Source organism: Drosophila suzukii, chromosome 3, assembly GCF_043229965.1.
Source record: "Drosophila suzukii chromosome 3, CBGP_Dsuzu_IsoJpt1.0, whole genome shotgun sequence".
Lineage (NCBI taxonomy): Eukaryota > Metazoa > Arthropoda > Insecta > Diptera > Drosophilidae > Drosophila > Drosophila suzukii.
In genome coordinates this window covers 81,977,735-81,994,932 of record NC_092082.1, presented here as the reverse complement: position 1 = coordinate 81,994,932, position 17,198 = coordinate 81,977,735, and the positions used below count along the sequence as shown (strand labels likewise).

Genomic DNA, 17,198 nt, shown 5'->3' with positions numbered 1-17,198 from the left:
AAAATGCGCATGCTTGAATATCGTAAAAAGTGGCTTTCTCTAGGAGCTTGTCGTCGTCGTCAAGTGAATTGGCCTGGTTTCAGATTTGGTAAGCTTGGGATTGGCTGCTTTAGCTCATGGCTACATAACTATAATACATTTAATGGGAAATTAGGAAATGCATAGGTGCTCGTGATATGCGAAACCAATGATTAGCTGTGAGTTGGCTGCGGTACTTATAATTTTCTCTTTCTGATTGATACTATTAGTACAATACATTCGATTCAATTGACTAGATTTCTACATATGTATCTGCATTAGATTTATCATTTTCTGTGGTTCCGATTTTGTTAACAATGTTGTTTCAATTTTGTTGCGGGAGGGAATCGTAAGACCGTAACGATCCCCCGCAGAAACACTCGAATGAGAGATTTCACATGAATTCCGATGGCAATACATTTTGATTCCCAGAATTCCATGTGAAATCTAATCGTTCTGAGGGGTTTCTTACCGGAGACCGTTTTGGACTTGGTGCTTTACGAGAATAAGGAAAATTTTTATAAATAAATACATGTAATTGATTTGTCGATGAGGGCGCTGCGTGAGTGTCTATGTGTTGCGGGCGTTGTGCCGGTGTACGTGTCGCTTCCGAGTAATCTTTGTACTCTGTCAAAGCCAATAACATGCTACCTTATTTACATAACTAAACACTTTCGCTGGCGTCGCTTTAGCGGCTCTGGTCTCAGCACCGCGCGCACCGCTTCCTCGAACACCTGAATGCAATCGGAGTGGGAGAATTAGCCAGGAGTGACAAAGAGGTGAGGGTGTGCCGGGCAGCGATGACTTACCGGCTTGAGGCCGCGCTGCGTCAAGGCGGAGCACTCCATGTATTTCACAGCGCGTATCTTGTTCGCCAGCTTCTGGCCCTGCTCGCGCTTCAGCGGCGTCAGACCCTGCTCTGCCAGGCCGGTGAGCGTCTCTCGATCTTCACGCAAATCGATTTTGGTGCCTGGAATACGCCCCAAACATATATGTATTTCATTTCCCGTTTGCTGACTGCGACTTCACAGTTCTGGCAACTTACCAACTAGAATGATGGGCGCGTCGGGGCAGTGGTGCTTTATCTCCGGATACCATTTCGAGGTGACGTTCTCAAAGGACGAGGGACTCGCCACACTGTAGCATATCAGGAAAACGTCTGTCTGCGGGTAGGAGAGCGGTCTCAGGCGGTCGTAGTCCTCCTGGCCCGCTGTGTCCCACAGTCCCAGCGAGACCTGTATTGTGTCCACTTGCATGGGCGCCGAGTAGTTGTCGAATCTGTGTGAAGATATCATAATAAAAGTTAGATATTGATCTACGGCTGGGCGATGAGAAAGGAGCCACAAACTCACACTGTAGGCACATATTCGCCGGGAAAGCAGTCTGTCGTGTAGGAGATTAGCATGCAGGTCTTTCCGACAGTGCCGTCACCGACAACAACACATTTTATGGGCCTTCCGGTTGACATCGTGAGTGCTGAGTGTGCCGCTAGCTAGACGCTGTATACTGTGTGTGCTGTGGGCAAAAATAAGATGGAAGATGAATGTCTTCGTCAACTTAATTCAATTAATTAAGTTCCACTCGAGGCAATAAGCCCGGCAGAACCAACTGACCGCACATTTGTAGACAGTAAAGATTCTTAGGCTTGACAACAAATTTGAAAATATAAAACAGAAATAAATAATATTAGATTATTGAAAATCTAAATTATGACTCATTTTGGTCAAATCTTCAGAGCTTGATTGTTATAAAAAATATAAAATATTTACTTTCAAATATAGTAATGAAATAAATTTTAGTCAAGTGACAAAAATAAGGCAAACATCTACAAAGTTTAAAAGAAGTTCTGGAAAATGCATGTTGGGAACATTTGCGTTATGAAAGTTTGTCTTATGGAGACAAAGGGAATGCACTCGCTTTATACTTATTGTCTTTCAGTTTTCTTTGATGTAGAAAGTGCAGGAGTAATAAAAAAAAAGGTATGGAAGTTCAACTTTAGGGACAAAATAATATGGCAATATATTCGCAATGTTTAAATTATAGAAGCTCGCCTGTAAATTGTTTAATTGCGAGGGTCTGCGGTACATCTCTCGGTTGATAAAAATTAAAATAATATAGGTCTTAACTTATGGTGACAAAGGGAAAATATTCGTTGCACGGCTTGGAGAGGAATTATATAGATGGAAGTTCGACTTATAGGGCAAAACAATAATGGTATAGTTGCGAATGTTCGGGTTATAGAGGCTCGCCTGTATCTTGTTTAATTGCGAGGGTCTGCGGTATATCTCTCGGATGATCAAAGGCAGGGCTCTCGAAAGGTGTGTCTCGCCACAACCGCAGGCTGGCAGGCCCATAAAGCATAATAAAACAAGAGTCTCATTTCGGTTGCGGTGGCACTTTGTTTTCGTTTTCGCAAATAAAATTTTCAAAAATAGCCCATGATGGGCGACACAGACTGCGGAAAAACAAAAAAAAATAGAAATGGGAACAGCGGACCAAATGGCGACCACCCCAACCGCCCCTCCAGTGGCGCCCCTTTTGGGAAGTGGGAGGGGTCGGGGTTGGGGTTTGGGGCCAAATCCAAATGTTGTGGTGACGCGGAAGCCACCGGCAGACGGCAACGCACAGAAACCGACCGAAAATAGACACAATTAAGTTCTCATAACCGATTCAATTAAAGTTCAACGCATTGCGCCACATGCAACGGGGAGGGGAGGGGAGGGGCGTGGCACGCATGGGCGGGGGCGGGAGCCCTGGAAATCTTTTGTTATGGCACAATACCCAGTGGGAATATTGTATTTGTATTTTACCGTTTTCACCTCCTATCCTTTTTCTTTGTCTGGGCAGGCAGGCGGCGGCGACTGTTTTGTACTTTGCTTATATCACTGTGCGTTTCGTTGTTTCCGCTTCTCTTTCGGCGCGCTGGCTCATGCGGCGCATTTAAAAACTCGATTCGCACTATTTGGCTGCGCTTTTTATTAATAAATGTCTGTTTTGGGGGCCAAACGCAGCGTTCTCGAGCAATTTTCGTGTTTTATCTTTTTGTTTCCACACAAACACACACCCACCTTTTTGACAGCGCAGCGTCGCTCTCTCTCGCAAACAGCGCTGCCAACTCTTCGCCAGAAAAAATAGCTGGTTCTGACGGGAAAACTGCTAATTATTTTCAGAAAATTAGCTGAAATGTATTAAGCCTTTTTGCATTAACTTTGTTTTTAATACATTTTTTATTTTTTGTTATATGCCTTTAACAAGTCTAAATGGCGTTTCTGCGTTTCCAAATTTTTAGTTTTTTCGCAAAAATATATAACAAATCTGGCGGGAAATTGGCAGCTCCGCCCTTTCCGAGAGATGACAAGCAGTGCTGTAAAAGTGTCTACAGAAAAACGTGATTTCAAAGTTGTTCAATACTAAGAGGCATGGGTGTGGGGGAACACCAATAATGTGCCAAAAATTTGACTTCAAATATATATACGTAATTATATTCCAAACCCCTATAAATGGTCTTTTCTTAAATTGTATTTATAATAAAAATTCGGTGTATTGTTTATATTACAACATAAATTTTAATAAAAGGAATTGAACAATTTTATTATCAAATATAAGATTAGTTATTTAATTAAGTAAATTAAAATTAAATTTATTGACTCAACCGTTTCCCGCCATAAATATCTGAACCCCCTTATATAATTTCTGCTGACTACGCCCATGCTGCCTCTGCCCATTGTTGTTGTTGTATTGAGCGGCGTAATGAGCAGATTTGTTTGTAAACTTTTGCGGAGTGTAAACCAAACAAATTCTGCTTGCAGATACTTCTCTTTGTCATCTATAAGGAATGCGGAAAGTGGATCGCAAGATGGAGCTCCTCCTCGCACAGTTCTGGTGGAGAAGGACTCGCACATAACTCTAATAGGCCTAAATCGCGAGCAGCAGCGCAATTCCATTGATGACAACACCGCGGAGCAACTAACCCAAGCCATCAGCCAATTCGAGGAGGATGATAGCTCCCCAGTGGGCGTACTCTATGGTATTGGTGGCTCTTTCTCCGCGGGCTTTGACTTGGAGGAGCTGGAGGCGGAGGCACAGCGCGGCAGCCTCAACTTTCTGTTGCGTCACGAGGGCTCCATTGGACCAACTAGGAGGCATCTCCGCAAGCCAATCGTTTGCGGCATCAGCGGATTCTGTGTGGCCGGAGGAGTGGAACTGGCTCTCATGTGTGATCTGAGGGTAATGGAGGACACAGCCGTGATGGGATTCTTTAATCGCCGCCTGGGAGTTCCGCTAAGCGATGGGGGAACTGTGCGTCTGGCCGCTGCAGTGGGTTACTCCAATGCCTTGGACATCATCGAGACAGGAAGACGCGTCTACGCCGGAGAAGCCAGGCGAATGGGTCTGGTTAATCGCGTTGTGGCCACGGGCACAGCTCTGGGCCAGGCTGTAAATCTCGCCTTTTCAATAGCCAAGTTCCCCATGGCTTCCTTGATGCACGACAGGAATGCCCTGCTGGAGAATGCCAATGCCTACAATAAGGACGGCTTCCATGTGGCCAGTTACAATGAGATCATCAATGTAACCTCAGACATGATAACAGATATGCAGGAGGGCGTCAAGCGCTTCAAGAACTGTGAGTAGTCATCTAAAGCATTCCCTTAACCCACTTTTAATTATCTGTATACCCTAGCTGAGGTAAAGGGCCCCAAAACCGATTCCTGGCACATCAAGGAGAAGACCATTCCAGAATGGGAAAAGGCAGAAATCGAGATCGAAAAGCAAAAGACATGATAGCCAGATTAATATCCAACATATGTAAGAAATCTCCTCCTGGTTAGTGGCAATACATTCTTGTTATTTATAAAACGAAAGCCTTTATTCACGTAAAATACATTTATTTAATGATTTATGTAGTTGACCGCCTTAATCGTTTACGACTCGCGCTTATTTCAATATTCACAACAATTACAATAACGAATTTTCCTTGAAATTAAGCCTAACTACCAAAAAGAGTTGAGAGGAAAAGCACAAAGTTCTGTATTCCTTGCTGTCGATCGATTCAACATTCACAATTAGTTTACACATATAAAAAATATGCTAGCATCAAGTAATCGGACTTGTCCTAATTACTTACAATGAATTTTATCGAGTGCTGGGCCAAGCGGTTAGCCGGATCTCGCCAATATGTCTTAGATCTAGGAGTTAACAAAAGGAGTTATTGCACTTAAATCGAGTAAAGCAAGAAACGAAGCTCTATGCAAAAAAGGCTGCTCTTGTACAAACTAGTGTTAAAAACCGACTGATCGTTAATCGTGTTATAGTAGTTTGATTTAAAATACATCGTACATCGTCGTCGTCATCATCTACGCCTAACATTTACACTCTTGGCTACACTTAATCCAAAAAATTTGTCATACAAATATTGCACAAAAATGGATCGGACTGTGAGTTTGCACACCCATGTGCGCGCACTCGTATTTCATTGTGCTGCACATGGCAAAACCTTCAATCAAGTGGTGGTACGTGTTCACATACATAATCACTAAAGTACGGTATTCGGAAACCTAAAGACCACAATACATATACAATATATACAAATGAAGAAGCAATTTTCGCTAATCGTCCATCCCACCGTGTCTGGTATAAAAAATATACAATATAGCGTAGGCCAAAAAAGCAATTGCTGCAATCAGCTGGCGACATTTTGTTCATAAAGATGCGGTACGTCACGATATCTGATCCCTCAATACCCGATTACTTGAGTCGCTGTGTCACATTGGCCAGGGCCACGGCAAAGGCCTGGAGGGCGGAGAAAGGATACTGGAAATCCAGGGTGTAGGCGTTTCCATCAATGCGACCGAATTGCATGACCTGTTGGGTGAATTTAAATATTATAGATTTACCACTTAAGGATTTGTTTGAGCAACTAAACTCACCTGCTTGCCACGAAACTCGATCTGAAAGTTCTTGGCCGACTCCTGGGTAACGCGACCCCCAAAGTCCAGCTGGTACACCTGGCTCATCTCATTCCACATGGGCGCCTTATTGTGCATCACAAACTCACGACGCACTGGCGCCGGATTGGCACAGCTAGCACTGCCATTTGGCTCTATCTTTCCGCGCTTCAGCTGTGGATAAAGATTTTTCCATAAAAATATTTAAAGTTGAAAAATTCCATTTTCAAAAAATCAATACAAACTTATACGGATTTAATGAATTGTTAAGAAATTGTATAGGAAGGATCTAGTCTTGGCTAACCTTCTGACGCAGTTGGGCCTTTTGAAAGGTTTCCAGGTCGCGATATTGCTTGCCATTGCCCGTGTTGTTGCTCTCCTCCCCGGATCCATTAGTCTGGTTGCCCTCATCATCGGAGCTCTCGATTATACTCTGCTTTTTACGCTGACGGCGGTTTAAAAGCGGTGAATTCAGAATGTGGCGAATTGGGGAACTGCTCTGCTGCCGCTTGTTCTTTTTGCTGGCCGCCGGCGAGGCTGGAGAACTTCGTGGCAGTCGCTGTGGGGTGGAAGGAGGCGTCAGACGACCCTCGTCGAGATCACGAAGGCGGCTTATAATGTTCTCCAAAGTGGTAAGAGCCTGAAAGATTTAAAATACATGGTAATTAAAAAAAATTTTTTAAATTATAGGTATTAGTGACTCATCCCACCTGAGTATGTAGAGAAACCGAAGCCTTGGCCTCCACTGGTGTAGCCTCCACAGCGCCACAAGCTGCTCCCGTAATCTCCGGCTGCTGTTGCCGCTCTAAAGTGCTGGCATTACTACTAGAGCCATTAACTTGCGCCTGGGGTGGCTGTTCCTTGCGCCTCCAGCGAACCTCGGACAACTGCTTCACAAAGCTAAAGCCATTATCCTGCTTTCTGCCCAACAGCGGCGTGGAGTTCTCAGTGCCCGACGTCTCCTTGCTGCGTCCAATCCCAAATCGATGTTTTCTCGTAAAGAGCGGCGAGTCCGTGAAGCTAGTAATGACATCGAAGCGTTTCTTTGGCGCCGGCTTGGCCTGCACCACAGGAGACTCCTTGGCCGGCTCCACCACATTCGTCGCCACAACGGACGTAATCTCATCTAGAACGGAGCTCGATGTGGGCTGACACCGCTTGCAGGCACTGCTGGGACTCATGTTGTTGCGGCACTTAAAGCACAGTGTGTTGGCTGCACTACTGCAGGCGCTGCTGTCGGAAATCTCCTGCAGCTTGCGCACCACCTGCTCGTGCTCCTTGCTGGACAGTTTCGTCTGCAGAGAAAGCAGGTCGCAGGAGTCCAGACTCTTGGATTTCCCAGTTTGCTGCAGCTTGTGCCGTCGGGCATCCTCCTGCTGCTGCCTTTTCCGGCGATTCCTTCGCTTGTCCACCAGTATCAGCCGCTTGTTTGGAGCATCCTTGCGCAGTGCGGACAGCGCCTCGTCGGATGGCGTGATGGCCACCGAATCCAGATATCCAACGCTGCAGCTGCGTGTAATGGAGTCGGGCAGGGCAGGAGCGATAGAAACCACCGTTGGTGTGCGCTTCATGCTGCTACTGCTTGGCGTGGGCGTTGGCGACTGCGTCTCCTCGTCGATGTACAGCATTTCGCGTCGCTTGGCGGTGGAGGATGTGGTGGGTGCCATGCACTTGACCCGCGCATCCATTCGCTCCAGGTTCAAATTAAGATTCAGCGGCACCGGGTTCACATGACTGTTGGCCGATCGTACTGGCTCCGACATCAGGGCGTTTTTCACCTGGACCACATTATTGGCATAGTCCGCATTGCTAGAGTACGACATCAGGGTGGTCTGTCCAGCGGCGGGCACTGCTGGACGCTCGAAGATAATGTCCGAGGGAGCCACTGCGTTCTTGGGACTCTGCAGCGTGGGCACGGCTCCATCGCAATACAGCGGCGAGATGGCGTGACGCGACTGGCAGCTGGAATTGGAGCTGGAGCGGCTGTAGCTGTTCTTGAAGCTGCTGATGGTCTTGGGGCGAGTAATGGTTTTACTGCAGCTTGGACCTGAACCATTTGAGGGCGCCTGATGCAGGAGCACAGTGGTTGACTGGCAGGCTGCTGCTCCCGCCTCCTGGGACTCGTTGGACGAATCATCATCGTAGCTCTCCGCTCGCGCCAGAGGACTCAGGCCCGCCGAGGATCCCCGCTCTCCGCCATTCACAGTCAAAGAGTTCTTGTGGCGCGCCAGGATTCGATTCGGACGTGGTGACATGGGTGCTATCAAGGGAGCAGAGGCTCCATCGGTGAGGCGACGCTGCGGTATTATCGGTGGCTTAAGGGTAGCCCCATCCTGAGTGGTGATCACATTCACCTGCGGCACTGCATCGTGATGATTGCCCTGGTGTAGCTGGCCATGCTCGTCCTCGTCCTCGGAGAATATATTCGGGTTAAAGCTGGGATCAGGACCAGGTGGAAAATCGTCGCGCAGCTCGGTGATGACCAGCGTCATTTGACGCGGCTGCAAATGCAGTAGGGACGTCTTATAAGTTACTTGGCCTAAATTGGCTGGGACGGTTTTGGCAAGTCCATGGATCTTGAACTTGGTTCCCCAAATGTTGGAGGTCACCTCGACCAGCTTGACTTCCTGCTTGAGAAAACGAAAAGGAATCAGTGATGGCGTGGATCTTCTTTAACAGTGAATGGCACCTACCTCCGGCAGTGTGTCCACGTAGGCCAGTTCATCTAGGCTATCGGGATCGTTTGTTCCTCCGGTACCAGAGGCGCTCAATCGATCGCCGGCTTGGTGGCGTCTCTTTGGACGCACTCGCTTCTTGCGCGGCGTTCGCGGGGAACCAAAACGAGATCTCTCCTCGTAGTCACTGTCCGAGGAGTCGGTGCGCCCACTATTGCCCGTGGTGGTGGACTGGCTGGAGCCCGAGGAGCTCTTGGCCTCGGCGGAGTATTGAAAGTACAAGGGGGCATCTGAATATGAAATAAGTAATTAATGGATTTGTTTCTCTTTTCTTTTAGATACCTACCATTAACCTGAGGATCGAAGATTACAAACTCGGGGCGAATTTTGGAGGTGCGTTTGCCCTTGAGCAGCGGCACCAATCCGCCCAGGTACTCCAGATAGAGCGTATAGCAAGTGCCTGAGCTCAGATTGGAGTCGTCGTCGTGCCGGATCATGGTGCAGTGCAGCCGGGTGGAGCAGAGCGGTGGTCGCGATACAAAATCACGCAGCGACTTCAGGTCAGGTACACAGCACTATATTTATAAGATATCAAAATTACAACTAAATAAATGAGGGCTTATTTTAAACGGGAAGATCAACCGGCAGCAATAGATATCTTAAACAAAAGATCAAAATCCGACCTCAATTTTAAAATATACATATCTCCCTGCCTTTTTAGATTTTTAAGAACTCGACTTACTCTTATCGTTTGAGCAAACAGATTGCCAATGAGAGACTTAATCCTAGAAGGCAACGGCAGCAGTGGCAGCAGCGACTCGGATCCGACGCTCGCCTGGATCTCCAGGCGGCACAGTAGCTGCAAGGAGGCCACCCGTCTGGAGACCCAGGCGATGTGAACCTGTGTCCCCGTGGCAATGAACAGCCGCTTGTCGTTGTGGCCCCAGGTGATTGCCGAAACGGTGGCACTGCTGCAGGGAATGTGAGCCTGATACAAACAGGTGCCCGTCTCCGTGTAAAACTTGACCAGATTCGTGTATGTACTGGTTAAACCCAACTCCTCTGGCTTCGTTCCATCCAATCCGGTGCGCAGGGTACCTGCGACGGCGAGCAGCTCGCGGGAGTTGCTCCACTCCATGACCATGCCGAGGGCGCCGTTAAGGCATGTGTTGATATGTGCGGGTGAGACGTCGTCGAACGACTTTAGCAAGTAGATGTATCCATTCTGGAAGCTAACTGCCAGGACAAAGGAGCGTTTAGCTAAAGGAAGAAAAATAATATAAGGATATAATCATTTGTTATATTTTATTATATATATTACTCACCCGCATTGGTTACACCGGGCTCCGCCTCCTCGCCCTCCTCCATCTTGAACTTTTCGCAGGACCATGCCATCGAGGTGATGGGCACATCGTTGGAGAGCTGAACCTGCGACACCATTGCCCCATGGACATCCATCACAATCACCTGGCCCTGAGTGGTGCCGAAGTACACCTGCTGGTCGTCGGGCGTCCAAATGCCGCAGGTGATTGTGGACTCCAGATTAAGCATGGAGGACCAATACCTCTGACCAGCCACGGATCCGACCAGAACGAAGCCATCCTGGTAGCAGATCAAGGCCATGCGTCCATCGTGCGACCAGGAGAAGTGGGTTACCGGCGTATTCCGATCGTTGATCAGCTCGATAGACCAGCGGCCCTCGTACTTGATCCACACAAAGATGATGCCCGAGCTGTCGCAGGAGGCCAGCTTCTGGTAAGGCTCGTTCCACTTAACCAGGATGACCTATTAATTAAATATTTATTTATTAATTAATGTACTTTTAGGTAATTCAAGTATTAAACTTACATCTGATCTATGGCCGCGCAGATTGTAGTTGGTCCTCAGCGGATAGTCCATATTCTTGCGGCAATGCGAGGTGGTAAAGGTCACTCCCACAATGCCGCGCACATTGCCCGTGGCCAGCCATCCCTCCTGGTAGTAGTTCGTCCTGTTCAGCTTCCAGCCCTCGTCCTGAAAAAGGAAAAAATCCAGTTGAATAGGAGGATATCCACAGCTGGCGACAGCTGCCTCTTGGCAGGTCGCCTAAGCAGTCGCCAATTGCGAGTCAAGTGCCCGTTGCTGGCTTGTAAAATGGATTACCGCAGGCTCAAAGCCCGTCCCTGGCCCATTCACACATTTCCCATTTCCATTTATATTTCCCAGCATCGACAGCCGGCCGGTTGGCTTGGTAAATATGCTCCACTTTGTGACTGGATCTCTATTCTCCACGCTTTGAGCCGCTCAACCTGCCAGCTGCCTCTTTCACAGCCCGGGGCAGGGCATTTTCACTCAATTCCTTTGGATTTCTAGCAACTGGCTGGGGGATGGGGTATGCTCACCATGGAGATGGACCCGAGTATAAGATGATTTTATGGGTTTACGGGATATTTGCAGTTAAGCTTCATTAGAAGCCTAAGTCAGGCGAACCTTTTTCCTAAATTAGCTTATTTTTTGGTAATGATTTACCTTTCTTTGAGAGTTCGTAAAAATATTAACTCTTTAATGTGAGCTAAGCCTTTTGAATTATAGTCACTTTTCAAAAGTTATGATTTTTTTTAATGTTTATTAATTTTTCCCAATAAGCTGAACCTTTATAAGACAGTTAGGGTTCTCACACTCCCATTGAAGTAAAAAATTATTGAATCTGACCACCAGTAAAGTCATTAATATTACCTCTAGCTTCTTGATTTCCTTTAACCAACTTTTCGATGATTGGACTTTGTGCAATTGAAATCTACCATCAACACGTAATTCAAACGAATTCGTTTATGTAAAAGGTGAGTGAAAACTCGTGCTGCATTCTCATTTGAGATTGAATTGAAACCAATTATGGCATCCAATTAACATTTCAAAAGCTTCCCTCAGTCGGCATCAGTCAGTCGAGCATTCATTCTGCAACTTTTAACTTGGTTTGTTTGCCAGCTGGGCCTTTCTCTCTGCGGGCTTTCTTTGGAAGGAAACTCTTTGCCAGTTTATCAACTGCAGCAGATGCTCCTGTTCCTGCTGCGAGTGCTGCAGTGGCACTCAACCGCAGTTCCTCCTCCATCTCCTCCAGCTGCCGCTTGAATCCTCCTTCTGTTCTACAATTTGATTTGATTGTAGACACTCTACCCCAATCCAACCATCGCACCCATCCAAATTGATTGTTTTTCCGGGCGGGGCCGTTCACAAAAGCTTAGCCTACATTTCGGGGCGTAAAAGAATATTTCAATTTAAACCAAAAATTCGGGTGCTTTCAGCATTTTGGCTAATCCCCGCTAAGCCGAATGGGCCTTTTTTGGCGCCAAAAATCCAATTTGTGGGGCATAAATTAAAATGCCGCCGCAGAGGGAAAAACAAAAATTACGCAAAATTTGTAATTTCCGTTTTCGGACAGTGGACTTTATGGACAGTAGACCTGGCCGTGGCGTTAGCCAAGTTAATTGCTTTATTGGCCTGATTGATTGGTGTGCATATGCTGATGTCCTTGCTGATTCAATTATATAATTGAATGCACACAGGGCGCCAATGTCCAAGTGCTGTCGTTGAGGCCATCGAATGGATGGTTGAAGATGGACTCACTGCCTCATTATGGCACATTGAGTATACGCCTCGATGGCAACAATTATGAGCAGGCATTCTGAATCGGCATCGGCATCGGCATTTCTTTGTGGAGTGTTGTTAACCTTTCACTGGGCCACTTGAACCGGATCTGGCCCGTGCTCTTGGCCAAAATAGCTGCACTTGAGATTTGCATTTCTGCTGCTCTGCATCATGCTCGAAGGCACTTCAGTTTAATAAGTATATCACGAAGCAATAAATTGCCACAATTTCTATCTCAGTAGAGCGGGAAGAATGCCTGTGTGTAGCATTCGAATTGCCAATTGAATTAGTCAAAGTTTGCCTTTAAGCATTCAAATGGTTTAAATTTCCGTTTTCACTTTGGCTAATGCAATTTCCCTTGAACGCTGTAATTTCATTTGTAGGAAACACAGCAGCAACATCAGCAGCAAGTAGCAAGATCAGCCACCGTCAACTAGCAACATCAATGTCAAAGCTGCGACATCAAGGCAACGGCGTTGACAGGCTCACACTTTGGGCCAGGTCTTTTGCTTTTGCCTGAAATGTTCAAGTGGCTACTTGTAACTTGTTAACCATTTGGCGACGTTGACATCCTGTCTGCCTGCATTCGCTTAGAAAATTACCTGGCAATCTCTTTTGCAGTTTCCCTTGGATTATTTAAATTTTATGGTGTTTTTTTTTTTGGAAGACCACAAGGGAAAACATGGCCAGAAACAGCAGATGCCAGGCTGCGATTATGCTGCAGTTGTGGTCCTGCTGCCTCCATAAATTATGTTGCAGCCATTTGGCACACGAAACAGCATTTTCGTGCTGCTCCATTTCGCAAAAACACACAGCAGCATACGCATTTAATTAAAAAAAGCCATTTTTAAGGCAGGCACCTGATTACTGACCCTCTATGTGCACATTTTCCCCCACTTTTGTGCCCATTAACCATAATTGCAATTCATTATGCATGCCAATGGCAACCCGCGACTCATTCGCATTTCGCATCCGCTTCATTATCCTCATGAACACACTGCTAATGGCTAAAACTGCGGATAAACTGACAACTAATGCTAATAAGCATTTAATAAATTAAATATTTGGTCTGACGCTTCACAAGTGGCCAATAGAAAATCCATGGAAAAAAACGTTGATTAATTATAAAACAATTTTGTGATTATATAACGATGTTAAAGAGCTCTTTAGCTAAACACAAATGATAATAAGCCTATAATATAATATTTATTGAAACGTCAAAATATAATTAGCTTCTTAACTAAACCAATGTCCAACTGTAATTACAAGTTAAATTTAATTAAAACCACTTTGGTCCTCTAATATCGAATGTCAATATACATTTTAAATACATTTATATGCTTTTCCCAAAAGCTCTCCAATTAGACACCAATCCGATGGGCATTTAAATAATTTATTGCTTAGTTTAATGCTGAGCAAGTGGGCAATATAAATTTGATAACTAATTTAAAAGAGATAAAAAAGCTTAACGAGTTTCCAAGAAAATTTGCAGAAATTCCGTAATAAATTGGCAAAGCCAAGGAAATTTCAGTGACAAATTTCTTTGGTAAACCAATAAATAAATATTTAAAACACTTTAATATAAAGCGAAAGGTGTTTTCAGGCTTTGTGTCAGTTTCCCCCATGATGAAGTCAAAGAACTCTTATGCAAAACAGTGCCCAGGTATATATAGAAACCAATCTATATATATATCTTGTTGGTCTATTTTTGCACCCTTTTGCGGCCAATTTTAAACTCCCCCATCCCGAAGGCTTATTTTCGGGGTCGTTGACAAAGAGTTCAAAGTAACGCCTGGAAAGCTATCGAATCCATTCGGGTCAAGTGCATAGGCAAATAAAAACAATTTGGGTGAAAAAAAAGAGAACTAGATTTGCTCGATTGCCAAAGAGTTTCGAGAGCATTTCAATTTTCCGCCAGTGCCACTCGTCTTTCAAACATTTTCTCTCGGCGAAACGAAAGTGAATTTTCGGAAAATAGCGACGATCCATCAGCACTTGGTCTCAGTTGCCAAAGATCTTTTGCGCGGCGCGATCGACTACCTCTCGACTCGGTGCGGATATTTCTGGAACTGTTCCAGATTCTCTAAGTACCGAAAATCGGGAGCAGTATCCAAAAAAACAAACGGCGAAATATGTGTGCAAATTTGTTTTGGTTGAGGCTAATTGCCTGCTTAGTTTTGGCAACTAGCAGTGTCGTCTGTTTTGAGACCAAACGCCTCTATAGAGTGGGTAGAAGGATCGATGGAGACCAGCTCCTGGTCAAGGATGTGCTCCACTCGCGACCAGCCGGTGCCGGGGAGCTTCCTCGAGTGACTTTCACCTACGAAATTCAGGAGCCGATCATTTGCGTCGATATCCTGTCGGATGAAGTGAGTGCGGGGGTGAAAAATAGGATACAAATATTTTTGTATATTATTTGAGATGACTATAACTTAAAAACCACTTTTGGTATATTTTTTTAATTGCGAAGAGGTACTTTTAATGTACCTATTAATTTATCTTTGTTGTACCTATACATTATTACATTGAAAACAGCCTAAGGTGCCGTTTTATCCGCACTGATAAATGTTAAAAATTTGCTTCCTTTTGCCACTGTTTATTGAAAAAAAAGTAGAAACAACTTAAAAAATATAAATATTACAATAATATTTGGTATGTAAATGCGAGGCAAACTAGGTTGAAAAAATATTACGATACAAAACAAATATTTCTGCATCATTAGTCAAAAATTGTCAATTTTGGGCTATGAGCAAGTGAGCGATATGCAGCGGAAATTACGTGGCTGGGCATTTGTCACTGACCCCTTGTTGTGCTCTATCTTTTATTTTGCAAATACCCGTACCGAAAATAGAAACAGAAACTTACATTTTTTTTTCGTCACGGCAGCCCACAAAAAGTTTGGCCCATAGATGTATTTTTATATCCAGTGCGTTTGAGGCTGCCGGGCCTTTTTTTATATTTTACTATATCTACTCGCTCGATATATTTTCATATTTTGTGTTTTGTTTATTTTGCCCTAAAATGTGATTGGGTTATGAGCTTGCACAAGTGAGGCACGATGAAATGTTTAAAGTGTTCAATTTATCGACATCTGGGTCGATAATTGAAAGTAATATTAATATTGTATATATTGTATAAGAAAATCGCATACTTTGAAGCCAATAAAAACAAAATAGCGTGAGGAAATGTGGCAATTTGGCAAAGCCGACAAGCTAAATGGGCAAAGGAAGTGGTGGAGAACGAACCGAAAACGAACATATATTATTTCTAGAAAAACAAGAAAGAAAATCTTTCTGAATGCAATTTCGATTTTGGCATTATGACGCGGCGTTTTCCCTAGAAAACATACAAAATATTCGTATATCAACTTTGGCGAAGCACATATACGCGTTTATGTCCGTGAATCTGATTGTCAGACCGAGTAAACATTCTGGCAAAAATGTGGCAATCACTGATGGATGTTGCCGTGATGGTCACGCCTGATTGGGTCCGTTCAAATTGGAGGGGATTTCTCATAGGCTTCTCCTTGGCTCTTTCAGAACATTTCGGCTGAGGTGAAATTCAGTTTGGTAAATCGTCTGGTTGTGGGCGTGGTCCAATTGGCTGGCGATAATCAAAGTGACGATAAAACCACCGTTCCACCAACCACAGAATTCGATGTGACCATCATGGTGTTTGGCCTTAATGAAACGGCTACTAATTTCCATCCCTCTCTGGTCATCAACCCGGATCAACAATTTGAGGGCCTGCTGAGGCCCTACGAGGAATCCTATTTGGAACCAGATACCCAGTATGTGGAGGTATTCGACAACAATAGACGCGATGCCCTAGAGGTGGATGAGGAGGATATGGAGGATGTTTCCGAGGAAGATATCGAAACGTATACGGATGGGCCGTTCCAGGAAGATGGTTTCGATACGCCGGACAAGTCTATTGAAATTGGAAACAGGCAGGCGGGTGAGTGAAAAAATTATATATTGGAGGGTCATACCACTAACACTTGATTTTTAAGGCGATGAACTGCTCTATGAATGCTATCATACTTCTCCCGATGACTCGCAACAGCCAATGAACCGCACGGTGGTTTTCTACTACATCGACACCTGCTCTATAACATACGTAAAGTTTGTCATTTTGAATGTAAGTATTCCGGGAAAAAGAGATCTGTAATATGGATTAAAGTCTTACGAATACTAATGGACCTTAACTTCCTACTTTCCAGCACTATGCCAACAGGAACATTTCAGATGAGAATTACCTACCGCCCGTGGCGGAGTACAGTCACTACTCGAGCGGAACTTTGAAGGCTGTCGTAACGGATTTTGACTCCACCAACCTATTTGTCCAGATGTACATCTACGGCTATAGGGGTCGCGAAGCGCCCACCAGTTATGTGCCCTTTTTGCCGCTCCCTCAGTGGCAGAGGACCATCCAGGATTCCCGACCTGGACCGCCGCACCTGACCCCCCTACAAACGCTGCAACTGCTCCTGCTGACCGGTCAAATGACCACTCCGTCACCGGGATCCTACAACGAGAGCTCGGATCGCGAGGAGCAGCGCAGCATTAAGCCGGAGGAGATGATGCTGGAGCGGATCGGGGATGGGTCTGGCAATGATAATGATAATGACAACGATAATGAGGATGAGAAGAACTCGGCCCTGCGGCAGATGAACCAAGGAATGGTCGCTTGGCTGGGTCTGCTGCTCCTGATCCTGCACAACTAGCAGCCGGAATACGGAATCATTAGTTAATCCATGGAAAGCTTTATGAGTAGTCTTTAGTCCAACATTCTGTGTATTGTATTTTACGAAATAAACTTTTTGGCCTAAGCCAAGGCACACACACACACTCTTCCGCAAATTGAAAAAGTTGCGGCGAAAGTAGGTCATGGCGTTGGCTTGGCCCCTGACCCCCAATACCACCCAAACCCCATT

The 17,198-nt window shown here is 45.3% G+C and overlaps 4 protein-coding genes across 7 annotated transcripts in view; 2 read left to right on the top strand and 2 right to left on the bottom strand.

Annotated features, from left to right (window-relative positions):
• Positions 1–191: 191 nt before the first annotated feature.
• On the bottom strand, positions 192–3,080 carry Mtl (Rac family small GTPase Mtl). Its single transcript, XM_036817302.3, has 5 exons — positions 2,829–3,080; positions 1,371–1,533; positions 1,064–1,296; positions 828–988; positions 192–752 (listed from the first exon to the last, which is right to left on the bottom strand). Exons 2-5 carry the CDS (start codon positions 1,484–1,486, stop codon positions 675–677), a joined length of 588 nt encoding a protein of 195 aa, XP_036673197.1. The 5' UTR covers positions 1,487–1,533; positions 2,829–3,080; the 3' UTR covers positions 192–674.
• Positions 3,081–3,737: 657 nt separating this feature from the next.
• LOC108019530 (probable enoyl-CoA hydratase) lies at positions 3,738–4,922 on the top strand. The gene is made up of 2 exons (XM_017087369.4): positions 3,738–4,642; positions 4,700–4,922. Exons 1-2 carry the CDS (start codon positions 3,769–3,771, stop codon positions 4,798–4,800), a joined length of 975 nt encoding a protein of 324 aa, XP_016942858.4. The 5' UTR covers positions 3,738–3,768; the 3' UTR covers positions 4,801–4,922.
• The window catches only part of Tusp (WD40 superfamily protein Tusp), a 31,229-nt gene continuing 18,914 nt past the window's right edge, over positions 4,884–17,198 (bottom strand). The window contains exons 3-11 of one of the 4 annotated variants that reach the window (XM_065865404.2): positions 10,487–10,651; positions 9,964–10,423; positions 9,381–9,898; positions 8,985–9,213; positions 8,657–8,928; positions 6,674–8,593; positions 6,268–6,603; positions 5,946–6,131; positions 4,884–5,880 (exon numbers count right to left, since the gene is read on the bottom strand). In XM_065865404.2, coding sequence (XP_065721476.2) covers positions 5,764–5,880; positions 5,946–6,131; positions 6,268–6,603; positions 6,674–8,593; positions 8,657–8,928; positions 8,985–9,213; positions 9,381–9,898; positions 9,964–10,423; positions 10,487–10,651 — 4,203 coding nt within the window. In that variant the 3' untranslated portion in view covers positions 4,884–5,763. Of the gene's footprint in view, positions 5,881–5,945; positions 6,138–6,267; positions 6,604–6,673; positions 8,594–8,656; positions 8,929–8,984; positions 9,214–9,380; positions 9,899–9,963; positions 10,424–10,486; positions 10,652–17,198 lie in introns of all 4 variants that reach the window. The other 3 variants (XM_065865405.2, XM_065865402.2, XM_065865403.2) reach the window with 3 other exon arrangements.
• On the top strand, positions 14,260–17,110 carry LOC108019529 (uncharacterized). Its single transcript, XM_017087367.4, has 4 exons — positions 14,260–14,631; positions 15,802–16,219; positions 16,275–16,402; positions 16,485–17,110. Exons 1-4 carry the CDS (start codon positions 14,395–14,397, stop codon positions 16,986–16,988), a joined length of 1,287 nt encoding a protein of 428 aa, XP_016942856.4. The 5' UTR covers positions 14,260–14,394; the 3' UTR covers positions 16,989–17,110.